Source organism: Gadus chalcogrammus, chromosome 23 (assembly GCF_026213295.1).
Source record: "Gadus chalcogrammus isolate NIFS_2021 chromosome 23, NIFS_Gcha_1.0, whole genome shotgun sequence".
In the NCBI taxonomy this organism is placed as follows: Eukaryota; Metazoa; Chordata; class Actinopteri; order Gadiformes; family Gadidae; genus Gadus; species Gadus chalcogrammus.
In genome coordinates, this window is record NC_079434.1 from 17,047,617 (window position 1) to 17,064,624 (window position 17,008).

The 17,008-nt window shown below is 48.3% G+C and overlaps 2 protein-coding genes across 3 annotated transcripts in view; one reads left to right on the plus strand and one right to left on the minus strand.

Annotated features, from left to right (window-relative positions):
• The window catches only part of LOC130376894 (sialic acid-binding Ig-like lectin 9), an 8,760-nt gene extending 5,800 nt beyond the window's left edge, over positions 1-2,960 (plus strand). For both annotated transcript variants that reach the window (XM_056583805.1, XM_056583804.1), the window contains one exon: positions 369-2,960. In XM_056583805.1, coding sequence (XP_056439780.1) covers positions 369-566 — 198 coding nt within the window. In that variant the 3' untranslated portion in view covers positions 567-2,960. The remainder of the gene's footprint in view (positions 1-368) is intronic.
• Positions 2,873-16,062, minus strand: pck2 (phosphoenolpyruvate carboxykinase 2 (mitochondrial)). The gene is made up of 11 exons (XM_056583803.1): positions 15,721-16,062; positions 12,825-13,037; positions 10,797-10,981; positions 9,892-9,962; positions 9,600-9,735; positions 8,776-8,963; positions 6,335-6,497; positions 5,493-5,708; positions 4,945-5,082; positions 4,255-4,350; positions 2,873-3,785 (listed from the first exon to the last, which is right to left on the minus strand). Exons 1-11 carry the CDS (start codon positions 15,750-15,752, stop codon positions 3,316-3,318), a joined length of 1,908 nt encoding a protein of 635 aa, XP_056439778.1. The 5' UTR covers positions 15,753-16,062; the 3' UTR covers positions 2,873-3,315.
• Positions 16,063-17,008: the final 946 nt, after the last annotated feature.

Genomic DNA, 17,008 nt, shown 5'->3' on the forward strand with positions numbered 1-17,008 from the left:
TTGCATGGCCTGAAAAGTGACGCAATGGTTGCCGTTGAAGTAAGCCGTAAGCAGCATTAGCGCTCGTGCACGGCTCTGTGTCGAGGGGTGGGGGCAGGGAGTCCTGAAGGGTGGGGGAGGAGTTAAACGGAACTCCGAAGAGAAGCTAATTTCAAATCATGCTAGCTCTCTCACATCGTACAGTATAGCTTTAACTCTTAATCGTAATCAAACAATATCATAGCTCTCCCAAATTAAACATATTGTACTCAGCTATCTCAATAAACAAATATTGTTCAAATGTTATCATAGTCGGTTTGCAATTATTCTATGGGAACCACTTGTTCACTCTTCTTTCAATTCTTGTATGTATCAATGCTCTTCCACAGAATCCAACATGCAAGGCGTCAGACAAGCAGGTGGAAGAGGAGATCCACTACGGAGAGATCGACTTTGCCAAGCGAGGTGCTGTGCAGAACCCAGGCCTGGTGTTCCCCCAGGGGGAGGAGCAGACCTCAGAGTACGTTGAGATCACTGCTCAACAGGCTAAGAACTCACAGATCAGAGATGAACTGGAGAAGAGCTGAATAGTTTGGACTGGGATCTCTTTATCATCCACTTATGTCAGTGTAAACATATCCTGCTTCAGCATCTATGGCTGCGGCAGCAAAACGTTTCTAAAACATGGCACCCCTCGTGCTTTTGTGTCTCCAAGGCACCCAATAAACAAAATCAATTTTGTACGACTCCCTGCAAGGTTAGGTGCTGTTTATCAAATCAACAGCACAACAAAAGTTAGGGAGGACTACTTTTATCAAATACTGCAAAGAAACAGTAGGCTGCATTTCATTACATTTTAAGGGACACCTCAGGATAAAATACTGCGACAGGAGTACACATGCAATGCTTTGTATAAAGCTGGTATATCTTAATGGTAATGTTTGTTCATCTTTTATATTTAAAAATCTAAATCAGGAGTCAGCAGAATTACATGAAGTCGACTGTATTTTTATGTTCTACCATGCATATATTAATGTTTGATTGGAAGGGACAATTACAGGGCACGCCTTACACAAAACATTTCCCAAAGCACTCACGTTTCAACGTGTCACTTGATACAGGGAAGTTCATATATTAACAATGGAAGATATCCATTACTTAAACATTAAAAGCTGAAACAGTTCAGTACTGTTCACCAACATAGTGCGTTGACGGTACTCTCTGTAAATCAGACAGTGAAAACACAGTTTGACTTCATGAGTATACTGAGAGGGGTAAGCTGCTTTAGAAATAGTTTCATACGTTTTTTTTTTACACATTAAATCCTTCTTCACATTGTTTTAATGTGAGCCTAGCTACTCTGAATCAGTCAACGCGGAAGCTATGAATATAACTTGTATGTGTGTTTGATTGCAAATTGTAATCGGTTTTAATTGTTTTGAAAAGCAAGTTTTCACAGCACCATGTTTGGGAAACACTGGCTTATTGTACAACAGCATTTAAAATAAATTGTAATACTTAACCCTTCAACCAGCTTGTAGCTTGCAATTACCTGGACTGGACATATCTTTTGGTAGTGCTGACCAATAATGCTCCAAATCTGTTTTGCCTTCCCGCGTGAGAGAGTCAGGTATCCAACAACGCGCACACGGTCGTTTGACCGCGATCTAGCATCTAGGATCGATTGCTCTTTCTTGGGTCCCCGGATGTTAACACTGAATTTCGTACACTGAATTTTGATGGTGACTTTGGCGGACTGAATTTTTGGACGTTGAAAATATTTGAGTTGAATATTTTAACGTTTAATTTTTTAACATTGAAAAATAAAGGTGAACATGATATATTGAAAATGTAAAGAGTTAAATTCAGAGGCAAAAAAATCATTATTTCAATGCATAAATATTCAGTGCTTATAATTCAATGTGTTTTTATTTTCAAAACCCGATGGCACAGATTTACTTCCATATCGGCGGCACCGCCACCGAAGCAGTCGTTGTTGTATATGCGTGTGTGCGTGTGTAACAGCGTAACTAGCCAGCCTGCTAAACTCACCACAGCCCTAGGTACTCTTTCAAGCTGGTCCTCACAAACACTTCAGTCAAGTTCATGGCCTGACTTTTACTGTTTTATACACTGGTCCTCATCTCTACAAAAGAGACGTCATGGCGGCTAGGTAGTAAACGATCGATTTCAGTTCAGTTCAGTAACCGACGGTAAACATTTCCCGACGGTAACAGCGAGCTCCACCAATCAAAGCCGCCGTGTTACACTGTAGGATTTTGGGTAGTGTAGTTCTCTTAAACAACATTCCCACTTTACGCCGGTGCGAAAGTCAAGCCGTGGTTTACTACCACTGAATTCGATCGTAAGTAACAAAAGTTGCCGACCTTATTCTAAAGCGCTACGGCCTTGACATTTGAATATACAGTACCTCTTATTTCATTACATTCTCACTCAATACATGTATTTCATTGCCTATTCATTAGTGCCTTTACTACTGCAATCATTTGAAACAGGTCCAAGTTTAGATGATTTATTGAACACAATTAAAATAATCAGTATCAAACTCCGGTTTTGGTCCAAGATTCACATAATGTGTGTAAACATCTATAATCATAGATTTATTTGTGAGGCAACACTAGAGGTAAAACAAAATGCATAATTAACCTGTCCTGTTGTATTCTCCACCCTATGAACCCCTGGATATCAAACCAACTATCTCAATTAAAAATGCCATTTAAGACTTTGGTCTTCATATTTAAAAAAAAAAAAAAAAAAGTGTGAGTGTGTGTGTGTGTGTGTGTGTGTGTGTGTGTGTGTGTGTGTGTGTGTGTGTGTGTGTGTGTGTGTCTGCGCGCGTGTGTGTGTGTGTCTGCGCGTGTGTCTGCGCGTGTGTGTGTGTGTGTGTGTGTGTGTGTGTGTGTGTGTGTGTGTGTGTGTGTGTGTGTGTGTGTGTGTGTGTGTGTGTGTGTGTGTGTTTACTGTTCCAATAAAATCTTTGGCCGATAGCTTGTAAACATGAGGATCGCTGACAGCAGGTCTAGAACAAACCGCCATGATGCTTCAGGTCCCCTCGGACCCCAGGTGGGACCCCAGGTCGGCCAGGAGACGAGTGTCAGTGACCTTAAGGGTTCGAGCCGTCAAGTGAGATTATCACAGAATGATGGAAACAAACTCAGACTCCCAAACAAAGCCAGACCCCCTTAAAAGATAAAACCAATTTATGTTACCGTGACGGAGCCTACCATATACATAGCTCCACCCCCACCCCGCTACCAAGCTAAGCTAACCCTCCATCCAGCCAGGGCAGCGATGCGATGCCCCTCCCCCCGGGTTCTAATCCCGCACGCGCTCCTCAAGGGCCTGAAGCTCCGCCCCCACCTGCGCGGGCAGGTCCGCCCCCACCTGCTGGGAGAAGTAGGCCCTGAGCTCCTGGGCTTCCTTCTGCCAGAAGGGCTTGGGCAGGTGGAACAGGGCGTCCATGTCCACCTGGCCGCCCAGGCCGCTGCGGTCGATGGCGTCCTGCTCTGGCAGCCAGCCCACCGCGCTCTTGCGGGCGGCCTCGTCGTCGCGCTCGCGGCCGCAGCGCCGGAAGATCCACTCCAGCACGCGGGCGTTCTCCCCGAAGCCGGGCCAGAGGAAGGAGCCCGTGGCGGGGTCCTTGCGGAACCAGTTGACGTGGAAGATCTTGGGCAGCTGGGTGGGGGCGCGGCGGGTCTCCATGCTCAGCCAGTGGGACAGGTAGTCGCCGAAGTTGTAGCCGAAGAACGGCCGCATGGCGAAGGGGTCGTGCATGATCGCCTTGCCTGGAAGAGTGGAACCGTGTTTATTTAGAATAGGTTAAACGTGTGTGTGTGCGCGCGCGATGCGTGCGTGCGTGCGCGTGCGTGTGTGTGCGTGCTTTTCAGTGTGTGTGTGTGTGTGTTTTTCAGTGTGTATGTGTGCATGCTTTTCAGTGTGTATGTGTGCATGCTTTTCAGTGTGTGTGTGTGTGTGTTTTTCTGTGTGCGTGTTTTTCAGTGTGTGTTTTTCTCTGTGTGTGTGTTTTTCTGTGTGTGTTTTTCAGTGTGTGTGTGTGTGTGTATGTGTGTGTTTTTCAGTGGGTGTGTGTGCGTGTATGTGTGCATGCTTTTCAGTGTGTGTGTGTGTGTGTGTTTTTCAGTGTGTGCGTGTGTGTGTGTTTTTCAGTGTGTGTGTGTGTGCATGCTTTGCAGTGTGTGCATGCTTTTCAGTGTGTGTGTTTTTCTGTGTGTGTGTGTGTGTGTGCGTGCCTACCTTGGTGCTCGGCGGCGGCGGTGGATTCCGAGCGCATGGCGGCACCCACGAAGACGCCGTGGCGCCAGTTGAAGGCCTCGTACACCAGAGGCACGCCTGCGGAACAGAGCGACCGCAAAGGTGAGAACCTCTCATCGAGACGGACCGAGCCTCGCCGGGTCCCAGCTCAACCTCCTCCGTAGCGGAGGATTGGTAAGGCTTCTACTCAATACATAATATCGATCCAGTTAAAGGTGCTGTCGGATATCTGGATCAAGGTCTGCACGGGTCCGCCTCTGTAGGGGTCCGTTGAGATTTGAGCCCGCCCCCGGCTCATTACTGGCCAATCAGGGCATCTCTCCCTCGAGTCGGGGCATCCGTCTTGCTTGTCTATCACAGGTGGGTGGATACAACACTTCTCTATGACAGGAAATGGGTGAGGCGATGCCGTTGATTGAACAAACTTCTCTTCAAACTGCTCAGTTGCTACTCTGAATCTTACCAACAGCACCGTTCAGATAATCCAAAAATTCACACCAAAACATGCATGCTAAATTTGACTACTCAAATCACGTGCACCTAAACATGATATTCTCAGTACTTTCAGTCATTTCAAAGTAACAGCGAACTGGTTTCTGCGGTTGTGGTGGAGCCCAGCCAATCACAAAGACAAACACACTGGTGCATTATGGGAAACCAAACCCCACTGACCCTCTGGTCTCCGTCCCCCAAAGATGATGGCATCAATGGGCACGCCCTCCTCGCTCTCCCACTGGGGGTCGATGATGGGGCACTGGGAGGCAGGGGTGCAGAACCGCGAGTTGGGATGGGCACACAGGGTGGAGCCTCCTATGTCAGGAAACACAAGCTCATTGGTTAGAATGACGAGGTCACAGGGTGGGGCCTCCTGAACCAGGAAGTACAAGCTCATTGGTTAGACTGACGAGGTCAAAGGTGGAGCGCACAGCGCATCATTGTTGTCGCCTGGCGTTTGTCTTCCTTTGCAGTTTTAGCGCAACTTTACTTGAAAGATCTTAATAGTTTCTAGCTGCTTGTGGCAGATTTTTCTTGTTAATTTATTATAATTTTTATTTTTATTATTATGTAATCATAATTATTAGATTAATAATAAATATAATTATTTACCGTAATGCCACCACTTTCAAAACTGCCATTTTGGTAGGAATAGCGGCACAATAGTTTACATTTATTTTGTAAAATAGCATGTAATTATGCCAAGAACCCTAAACACAGCGTACCTTGCTTCCAGGACTTTCCGTGCCAGTCGGTGAGGGAGACTCCGGCGGGGGGTGGGGCCAAGCCCTCCCACCACACCCCCCCGTCGCTGGTCTCGCCGACGTTGGTGAAGACCGTGTTTTTGGCGATGGTGGACATGGCGTGGGGGTTGGTTTTGTTCGAGGTTCCCGGGGCCACTCCGAAGAAACCGTTCTCTGGGTTGATGGCCCTCAGCTTTCCTGGAGAGAGAGGGGGGGGGGGGGGGGGGGGTCAGAGGTCAATGTCCAGGAAATATAAAGGTTGCTTACAATGTGGGGATCAAATAAATACCTTAAAGATGCAACATGGTCGTCGCTTATTAACATACAATTCATTTTTAAACCTTTAAAAAATACAAAACGGTTCATTGGTAACTTTTGATGCCATACACTTCATAGCTGTTGTCCGAGAAAACGCCAGTGCCCACTAACTGACCTGAGTCTCTGATCAGAGATCTGTTCACCAGCTCTTCTTACTAAGAAGATGGGGCCCGTCAAGCAGAGTCTATATTACTTTATAACAATGTATGTTGGTTTAATCTTTTCCATATCACACGCCGAGTAAGGCTAACCCTGATGTCTTAGGTCTAGTATAGCTAGAGATGCTGGGAGGTGTGAAATTGTAATCATATCACATTGTGATCCGGTTGCTAAATGGATATTACAAAAGGAAGACCTTTTAATCCATCACAATTAGTAGAAATGCTTTTGATTGCAAAACAAACTTTGCAATCAATTCCAGTAATTCCAGGAGATGTGACTAATGTGTCCTTAATCCCCGAGCACTAGGACCCTGGAGAGGACGGACGAGGCTCGGGGTTCCTCACCCTGGCTGTCGAACTTCATCCAGGCGATGTCGTCGCCCACGCACTCCACCTTCCACCCGGGCAGGGACGGCTTCATCATGGCCAGGTTGGTCTTCCCGCAGGCGCTGGGGAAGGCGGCGGCCACGTAGCGCTTCACGCCCTGGGGGCTGGTGAGGCCCAGGATCTGTAGAGGGCAGCCAGACGGCTCGGGTCAGTACAGTGTTGCCAGATTGGGCCATATTTCCCAAAATCTGGAAATCTGGCCCAATCTGGCAACACTGCACCAGTAACGTGTGTTTGTCTGGATTAAACATGATGCAGTGGGACAGGAAGAAGGGTTATGGTCGGACACATCTCTATACGTAGCTAGTGAGAACGAAGAGGAGAACACCGTCCACTTACAGCCCCCCTGAACGCACAAGTCAAGGACGACTCCACTAAATGACGACTAGAGTCGTCATTTAGTCAATTTCCGATACCAGGATCGGAAGTTCCTCTGATACTGCCTAAAATGCAGTATCCGGTGTGAGGGAGTACACAAATCTATGCACCGATTCGATGCCATCACATGACTCATTTACTACACAGGCATTGATCGTCACACACACACTACAGTGTTATGATGCGTTCTGTAACGGTCGGAGGTGGAAAGTGACCAAGTCGGAAAGACATGGAAGCTCACACTTAGCTGCAGGACTACAAATGTAGTATTATAATTATAGATTATTAATGAAAGTGGTCTAATTCTGAAAAAAATAATGCGTAGAGAGTAAGTGAACTGGCTACACATCGCTGTCATCATAAGAGAACCCTTCAATAAGGACTGTTAGTAGTTACAATGCAAGATGCCGTATCGGTTTATACTCTCTATATCTGTTCTGAATGGGGTTGCTGGTATACAAGACGTATTTTTAGACTTGCTCTGTGAAGCAAGTACGATCGTGTCGTACGATGCAGGCGATCACAGGGCTGATGTGGCAGCATCCTGTTTCCATGTCCCAGCTCTCACCCAAACCTGGGTTACACTGGTCCGACCGCCAGTCTGTGGCCCGCCGGCTCTCTTTAGGTTCCTGAAAAACCTGTTCATAGAAATGCCACAGAGATGCAATGTCCTCTTCCCGCTTCCTCTTTTGGAATGGCTGTCCTTGAGTGAGCAGAGCAGCCTGCAGACAGTTTACAGGCTGCTCCCCGAGCCGACCTGCCTCCTCCGACTACCCTGTAATGGTGCGTTCACACCAAAAAAATAAAGCCACGTGCGTATCCACACAAAGTCAATGCAAAGACGCGTTTAGAGGCTAATTTTCACCTAGAAAAACCGGGGGCGCAGGTCGATGAACGCTGCGGCCTGGACACCCTGGGTCACGCAGATCTTAGTCTCGCCAACACCCTGGTTCACGAAGACTACACTTGAACAAACAACCTGACTTTCTCGTGATTCTACTCGGGCAAACACTTTCAGACTTGCTCTGACAATCGAGTACCATCGTATCGTACGACGCAGGCAATCATAGGGCTGCTGTGGCAGCGCCCTCTGTTTCCATGGCCTAGCGCTAACGCAAAGGTCAGGCTGACTCACTAGTCCGACCGCCAGTCTGTGTGGCCAGACAGCTCTCTTTAGGTTTCTGAAAAACCTGTTCATAGAAATACCACAGAGATGCTAATGTCCTCTTCCTGCTTCCTCTTTTAATGGCTGTCCTTGAGTGAACCTGTGTCCTGTTTACAGGCTGCTCTCCAAGCCAACCTGTGGCCTGTTTACAGGCTGCTCTCCAAGCCAACCTGTGGCCTGTTTACAGGCTTCTCTCCAAGCCAACCAGCGGCCTCTGTTTACAGGCTGCTCTCCAAGCCAACCTGTGGCCTGTTTACAGGCTGCTCTCCAAGCCAACCAGCGGCCTGTTTACAGGCTGCTCTCCAAGCCAACCAGCGGCCTCTGTTCACAGGCGCAAACATCCTTGTTTGCGCTCTGCGAATTTCGCCCAATGCTTTTGTCATGACAGTGTGTCAGCGTTCAGTGTTTCCCCCAGCACTGAACGGTTAAGGCGGCCGCCTTAACAACAGTAGGGCCCCGCCTTGACTACCAATGTATACAAATATATTTAAAAAAAAAATTATATATTTTTTATTATCATGCAATAACAAAGTGCAAAACTCTCGTAGGGAAAGTAAACATACTTTCATGTACGGTACATAAAAAAATAAAATAATAATGCATCGGTAATACTGTTCAAAACAATAGTCGTGCCATAAAGCTTTTTGAATGGAATTGAAAAGGCGGCATCAGGTGGTTGCATATATTATTGCGAAATAAAACCCCCCTCCCCCCCGCTCCTTGACCACCTTGACCAAGACATTTTCTGGGGTCCAGAGTGAACCGCAACATGGAGGAGAAAGTGAAGGTTGGCTTTTGCGGACTCCCCGAGCCCATATATCTATATAATATATACTATGAGTTCCGGTGGGCCTACCAGCATGTGCTCCGCCAGCCAGCCCTCGTCCTTGGCGATGCGTGAGGCGATGCGCAGGGCGAAGCACTTCTTGCCCAGCAGGGAGTTGCCGCCGTAGCCGCTGCCAAAGGACAGGATCTGCCGGGTGTCGGGCAGGTGGGAGATCAGCACCTTCTCAGGGTTACAAGGCCAGGAGTTCACCAGCGGGGCTGAGGGAGGGGGGAGGGGAGGGAGGGAGGGAGGGAGGGAGGGAGATTAGGGGGAGGAGAGACAGATATAGAGGGGAGGGGTGAGAACAGGGAGGAGAGGGAGGTGAGGAGAGGGAGGAGAGAGAGGAGAGGGGGGGGAGGAGGGAGAGAGTGGAGGGAAGGGGGTGAGGACAGAGAGGAAGAGGGGGTGAGGACAGGGAGGAGAGAGCGGGTAGTGGGGTGAGGTGAGGGGAGAGGGAAATGAAGAGTGGAGATGAGGCGTTTGGTAACGGGGATGAAACAGACGGAACATTGGAAATGTCTGAGACCCGACCGCGCCCTGGTCCCTGTGAGACAGGACCGCGCCCTGGTCCCTGCGAGACCGGAGCGCGCCCTGGTCCCTGCGAGACCCGACCGCGCCCTGGTCCCTGCGAGACCCGACCGCGCCCTGGTCCCTGCGAGACCCGACCGCGCCCTGGTCCCTGCGAGACCGGAGCGCGCCCTGGTCCCTGCGAGACCGGAGCGCGCCCTGGTCCCTGCGAGACCGGAGCGCGCCCTGGTCCCTGCGAGACCGGAGCGCGCCCTGGTCCCTGCGAGACCGGAGCGCGCCCTGGTCCCTGCGAGACCGGACCGCGCCCTGCGAGACCAGACTGCTACCTTTGAGGGGTAGGGGCTGTCCCAGTGAGTGTTGGCAGCGGACAAACTCCTCTCCCTCGGCCAGCTTCTGCATGACAGGGCTGCCCATGCGCGTCATGATGCCCATGCTGGCCACCACGTAGGGGGAGTCCGTCACCTGGGAAGGGGTGGGGGGGAGAACCGTGAACCTTCTGCAGACCAGTGTGTCCTAATGATCCCTCATCCAGTTCCACCAGTCCCTCAAAGGAGGCGTCTGTGTGGATGTGCGTCTGTGTGTGTGTGCACGTGTCTGTGTGTCTGTGTGTGTGTTTACCTGGACTCCGTACTTGGACAGCGTGGAGCCCACAGGGCCCATGCTGAAGGGGATGACGTACATGGTACGACCTGCAGGGGGCAGCGAGCGCCAGTCAGTGAGGACCTTCAGCAGCTCACAGCGTTCACAGGTTCACTCTCCACACGTTTGAATCCCAACCAGGCAGTTTAATATTAGAAACATTTGAACAGTGTTTCCCCCAGCACTGTATGGCTAAGGCGGCCGCGTTAACAACAATTTATTTTTCGTATTTTCAGTATTTTTTTATTTTATTTTATTTGTTATTATTATTATTATTATTATTATTATTATTATTATTATTATTATTATGCATTAACAAAGTGAAAAAACTCTTGTAGGCAAGGAAAACATACTTCCATCAGGTACGAAATATATACATATCATATATAATGCATTGGTATTATTGTACACAACAATAGTTAAAGCTTTTTGAATGGAAATAAAACTGCGCCATCTGATGGTTGTATATATTATTGCGCTGTCTATCACGTGCGTTACCTGTCAACCTACCGCTGCTGCTTCTTCCGCCCCCCCTTCCTAGACCACCTCAACTAAGACATTTCCTCGGGGCAACACTGAATACCATCCATACCCCACACGGACCTCTGAGGTTGTAATCTTAATAAAAGACCACAGTACATTTAAGGACGCTTCACTTAATGCTCAGAGTGGCCTTGAGGAGCTCCTGTGACCGTGAAAGAGTGTGTGACCCTCGGAACAAATGAAACCCGCTCTTCGTTTCGATCCCCATGTTTACCTGTTGGCCCTGATACGGGTGTCAATAACATAGGGGCGGGCCCTGTCACGGGTCAACAGCCAATCAGCGTGGAGCTCCGATGTGTGTGTGTGTGTGTGTGGGGGGGGGGGGGGGGGGGCGGGCTCACCTGCCATGCAGCCGGGGAAGCGCTCCTGGCGGGCAGTCTGCCAGTCAGCGGCGCTCATCCAGCTGCCCAGCTGGCTCTTGGCCCCCCCGCTGGGGATGGGCACCGTGTCCCTCTGCCTCTCCGTCACGATCACCGTCTTGCTCTCCACGCGCGCCACGTCTTTGGGGTCCGTCCGCGCCAGCCAGCTGGGGGGGGGGTGGGGGGTCAGAGGTCAATCTTCACCGATCGCCGTCTGGGTGGGGCCCAGCGACCACAGGAGTCCCGGCCTTTGAGTCTCCTTTCATAGTAATCAGGGATGGCTATAAACTTATCACGTGTGGTGTGGTAAAACGCTGATACGAAAGCAATATATACCACTCCAGATATTGATTGTATGATTTAATTGTTCCCCAGCTCAGAGATAAATTGATTTATTTATTCATTATTATTTTAAGAGATGTGTTGTAGTCTAGTGACCGGTCCCTGTTGCAATGGGACCTTTTTATAGCCAGAGTTGAGTGTGGTTAATCACCTCTACTTCGAAAGTCTTTATTTGGTAAATACCCCCACTTTTTACACACATTTTCTGTGCCGAGGAGTTGCAACGCCGTACACTGGGGCACTCGGATGATTAATTATACACGGTACACACGAGTCGTCGACCGTCATCTGTGTCAGATACAATGAGCCATCATGTAGGAGTCCTGGGCGAGTCTTATCTAAATCGGTACCGCCGTGAGGGAGATGTGAGCTAGGAAGAGCTCTGATCCATGGTGGAACACAGACAATAACCAGGGACGGATGAAAGCACAGCTGCCTGAACTGCGGCGACCAGGTGGGTCCTGCACGGCCTTGAGATGGGCTCTGCTGGACAGCTGCCAGCCCAAACAGGTGGCCTGGGCCTCTGCCTTCCTTCATCCTGATTGGATCTGGCCTCCATGTTGATTGTACTTTGCAATGTGTGCTTAACCACACTATACAAATTGACTGTATCGTTTATTATAACGTCATAATGTTTGTGGACCCATTTTAAACCGCTGTTTGTACAGACATTTATATCCGCTGTTTTTGAGGACATTTTAAACTACTGTTTGTAAGAGCATTTTAAACCACTGTTTTTGAGAACATCTTAAACCACTGTAAGTACCTTTTAATTAACATTTTAAACCACTGAAAAAACATTGTAAAGAATTTCTTAAACCACCGTAAGAACGTTTTAAACCACTGTAGAAACATTTTAAAAGAACATTTCAAACTGTAACATAATTCACACATTCATACCAAGGCCACATATGCCCTTGCCAATTAAAGAGGCTTCTTTCTCACGCTAAGGAGGGATCCGGAGCCTAAGGAGGGATCCGGAGCCTAGGGAGGCATCCAGCTCATAAAGGAGGCCATTCATCATGTGTCAATTCTAGAGATACGAGCGGTCAAGATGTTCGAGAGACCCAGATGCTCAAGGCCACAAGAACAAGTGTAATTCCCGCACATTGCCACAAACAAAGTTGCAATGCCAACACATAGCCGCAAGGGACAGCATAAAGACACATACGGGTATCCAGGGGGGCGGGAGTTCAGCACCATGCTTAGCCAATCAGAGCACATAACTGAGTCCACGCCTGCCCAGTAGATAAGTCACAACACATAGCCCAGGGGGCTAGAACACTCCAGGTAACGCATCCTTCAGATGCCCTACTAAGTGTATCTCCACGCGGGCTCATACAATTCCCCTCCTTTTGCTTCATAGAGACTAGTCAAAAACATTACCAAATAAAGTGAGTTAAAGCGATCCTGATTCTACAAAACCACTGTTTGTAAGAACATATTAAACCACTGTAGAAACATTTTAAAATAACCTTTTAAACCACTGTAAGAACATTTTAAAGAACATCTTAAACCACTGTAAGAACATTTGAAAGAACATATTAAACCACTGTAAGAACATTTTAAAGAACATCTTAAACCACTGTTTGTAAGAACGTTTTAAACCACTGTGTTTAAACCCTCAGGTTGCGTGTTTGTGGGGTCATTTTAAAATGCCGAACTCACCAGTTGTCGTATTTAGGAAGCTTCTTCATCATGCCCTCCTTCTCCAGGCCGGCCAGGATGCCGGCCGCCTCCTCGGGCGTGCCCGTCACCACGTGCACCCGGGCCGGCTTGCACTCCTCCACCGCCTCCCTCACGAACTGCGCCACCGCAGGGGGCAGCGAGGGGACGGAGGCCAGCGACCGCGCCCCCAGGCCCACGCCACGACCGCCATGCCTGGACACGGGAGGAAGACCACCGGGGTTAGAGGAAGAAGACCTTCTCATTCAGATACCACAGTGACAGGGTGGCTCAGAAGAGATCCTTCCTATAAAGCTACACGGACACCAACAGTAGGCCCTCCACGACACAAGGGGGCAGTCAACGTCCAGCGGCTGCAATGTTGGTAAAGTGTAACGCTGGCGGCCTCACTGCTGAACACCAGGGTAGTGCTTACTGAAATATTGGGGTTTATCTCCCAGACCTGAGACACTCCCTCTGGATATCACAACAGTTGTATATGCATTTCATATGCTGATCCATAACCATATTTGGCATCCATTAACTTGTGCTTGAAATTAGAAACCCTCATCCAAGCATGATGGACTTTGCAGTTTGAAGCCAAAGAACTTAAGGTGGACAGGCAGGCAGGGTCATTATACTCCGTTACGTTTTATACAACATCGTTGAATAAAACGTAATACAACATTGTTGCATAAAACCAAGAGGCAGGCCAGACAACAGGCCGTTGTTTGTGACCAACATGGCCTTTAGCTCTCTTAGCTCTCTGAGCACGTGAGCGTGTTGGTGATGATGCTCCCTTCTCACAAACACACACACACACTTCTCCTTCCATAGATTCACACAGCCACCGATGTGCACAGAGCCTTCAACAACACGAAGGAAACCCAGGCCCCTAATGGAGAGCTTGCAGGGGAGTACAGCCCTCCTCCCCGTGACGGTGTGTGTGGCCGGGACGTTCCCTTGTGGGTGTATCGAGTGAGTCCTTATCGATAATGTGAGCGCGCACATCGCACGCGGACTGAGGCCAAGTTCTGAGGCAAAGCACACACACACGGGGCATGTGCAAGAGACGTGGCCCGCGGCTTTAAGCATGAGAACACGCAACCTCTGACACAGCAGCACGTCAGCACGCTCAATCATTCACACATTTCCTATTGATAATAAATCCTTCTCAAGGTCACCCTCCATCCCTACAGAATGCAAAGTTCTGGATGTTGACCTCGGCCGAGCGGTTAAAGTCTAAACTAGAGTCTAAAGACTGAAACCAGATTAAGAGAATAAGATACTTTGATTTTATTGGCATCAAATCTTGATCAGGGTACTCCTCGGATGACCCGATCCTGACCCCCTGATAATGCACTAGAGGGTGTTTACTCCAAAACAGGATATTTATATCATCCATGTTGATTTACTCAACAATAACCAGAATCCATGTCCAGCCCTGTTGTTTCTGTGAGCCAGAGGCCTGGTGAGGAGGAGGTCTGATTGACGGCCGCGAGGCTAATCCCTGTTAGGAGTTCGGCCTCAGAGGTTCAACAGAAGCTTCCCCCCGGAGCTGTGGTGACATCATCAGACCTGAGAGGTTAAACCGACTCCTAGTTGCTTTTGACTTCTTCAAAACGTTCAATTGCAAGATATGTAAAAAAACACCAAGATAAAAATCACCGCCACCCCTTTCTTGTTCTTTTGCTCAAGAGCTCTACATAAATAGTCTGAAGATAATTACGATCGGTCCTAACTCTGTTCCGTTACTAAATGACGGCATGTGATTACAATTTGAGTAGAATTTGGCTGCAATGGACAACATAATGTTCTACTGTGCGTCTCATGATCTCCATCCGCAACATTATCATGCTTCAGCCATTTAAAGCGCCACAGGTGAACTGTGAGACGTACAAACAGGTGAACTGTGGGACCACTCCAGTGTCCATGGTTGACCGGACCCTGATGTGTTGGTGTTTCTAACAGACTTTCTGAAGCGCCCAGAGGGGTCTACCTGGGCAGGGAGGGACTGAACCCCCACAACAAAACCCTGACACACACACACACACACACACACACACACACACACACACACACACACACACACACACACACACACACACACACACACACACACACACACACACACACACACACACACACACACACACACACACACACACACACACACACACACACACACACACACACACACACACACACACACACACGCTTTACTTTTTTTTCGTCGTGTAACCCGGAACCCTAGAACACACACCTCTAAAGTAGATAGCCAATCAGCACGCACCAAGAGCCACCACGCCTAAACCCCCGACCCTGCAGAACTCATGCGGATGATCAATTGTTGCCCGGGAACGTTTGTCTCTACACAATAAAAGCCCCCGGAGCCAGACCCCCCTCAGAACAAACCGCCTGCAGTGTGTCCCTTTACCGTTCAGAACTCCGAACACCAGCCGATCTCTACTGCTAACCTTTTGTTGTTTCATTCAACCACCCAACACAACACAACCTAACACATACACAAAATCAAACCAATGAGCAAAAGACGTGAAAAGAGAGTTGACCCAAGCTTTTAAACAAACTACAACACAATGCACATTTGTTGTGTCATGACAACTGAAGGCTAGGCGTCCCTTCAAATCCAGTTATTCTGGTTTAGGAGTCCCTTTCTGACCTGAGTCAACTGTTAAACTACCTTCCGTGGTCTCCTGCAGATAAATGATGCAATCAAAACCTCCTCAGGAACCTGGAGAGAACAGCTGGATTCATTCAGAGAGAATAGAAACTCAACTAAAAAGAGAGTCAAGAAACTCAACAACATAGAGACAAGAAACTCAACTATAAAGAGAGACAAGAAACTTACAAAAACTCTGACAAAGGAACCCGAACTCACCTCCGAATCACAGCCAGCATCAGACCCGACATTGTGCTCAGTTCAGGATCTGTACACCAACTAGATCACTGTAGTGTACCACCGGGAGACAGGGATCACATATGATCTGTGCTCATGTGTGATTGGTCGACTGTGGAGATCGGGATGGGGCTGAAAGGAACCTTGCACTTTGGAACGCGAACACTTTGCAACACGTGTACCAAGGGGCACGTCGACCCTGCTGCTCTGAACGGGAGCTCAGTGACTCTGAGAACAACGCAAACAAACCAGCTGCACGAAGGTTGTTCTGCGTGGACCGCTCTGCTGGTAAAAGGCTCAGAGATCGACCGGCCGACAGATGTGTACTCCCGCTCCACACCGCACAGACCGAGCCGGTTCACTTTAAAAACACATCAGGTTCCTGGTTCAGACCGCCGTCCCTCCTGCAAACTTTCGCTCCTCTGCACAGCAGCAGCCCGCCCCCAAATGATGCAAGTCCTGGTCCTCTGTTGCCTCGAGAGCCGACATGTGGACTTAATTTGGATGCGTTTAAGTCAGTGACGCAATCTAAAAGAGAGTTGCGAATGTTATCCAAGTAATCAAAAGTATTGATATTTTCATTAGGTGGGCCCAATTATTGTATGTAACAGGTCTACAATATGGGAATGACATTACTTGGCATGATGTACACCATTTCATGATGGGAGTATTCAACCGTTCTTTCTTTACAATTTATATACATGCAGCTATTGCCTATTGTCTTTATTAACAAGTACATTATCAATATATTGAATAAATGAATGCGTTGCAGGGTGTGTGACAGGCCGCAAGGGGTCGCTGATGGGGCTTGATTGTCTGATGAGGAAAATCAATATAGAAACAACTTTCTACCCTGGATTTGTAATGCATGGTGACACTGACACATCATGCATATTTACATTAGTGTGCGTCTCTCTGATGGTCATTCGGCTCTGGGTTTAGTCCGTGGTTACCCAAGGAAACATTGAGACATGGAAACTAATGTAACCCTGTAACATAACCCTGCTATTAATGTAGACAAATCAAAGTTATCCTGAGATGTGCAGTATAATTTGTTCTATGAACAAGTCTACACTGCAGACTTCTTTGCACGGTCATGCTTTTCATATATCTGTATACTTTTCATATATACAGTACATACTATACTGTATATATCTGCATACTCCTGATATAACGTGTCGGTTGTGTCCTCTTGTGTTCCTTGGGATGACCTTTGTCCAGCGTATTTCACAACAGCTCCTAGCAACACACACACACACACACACACACA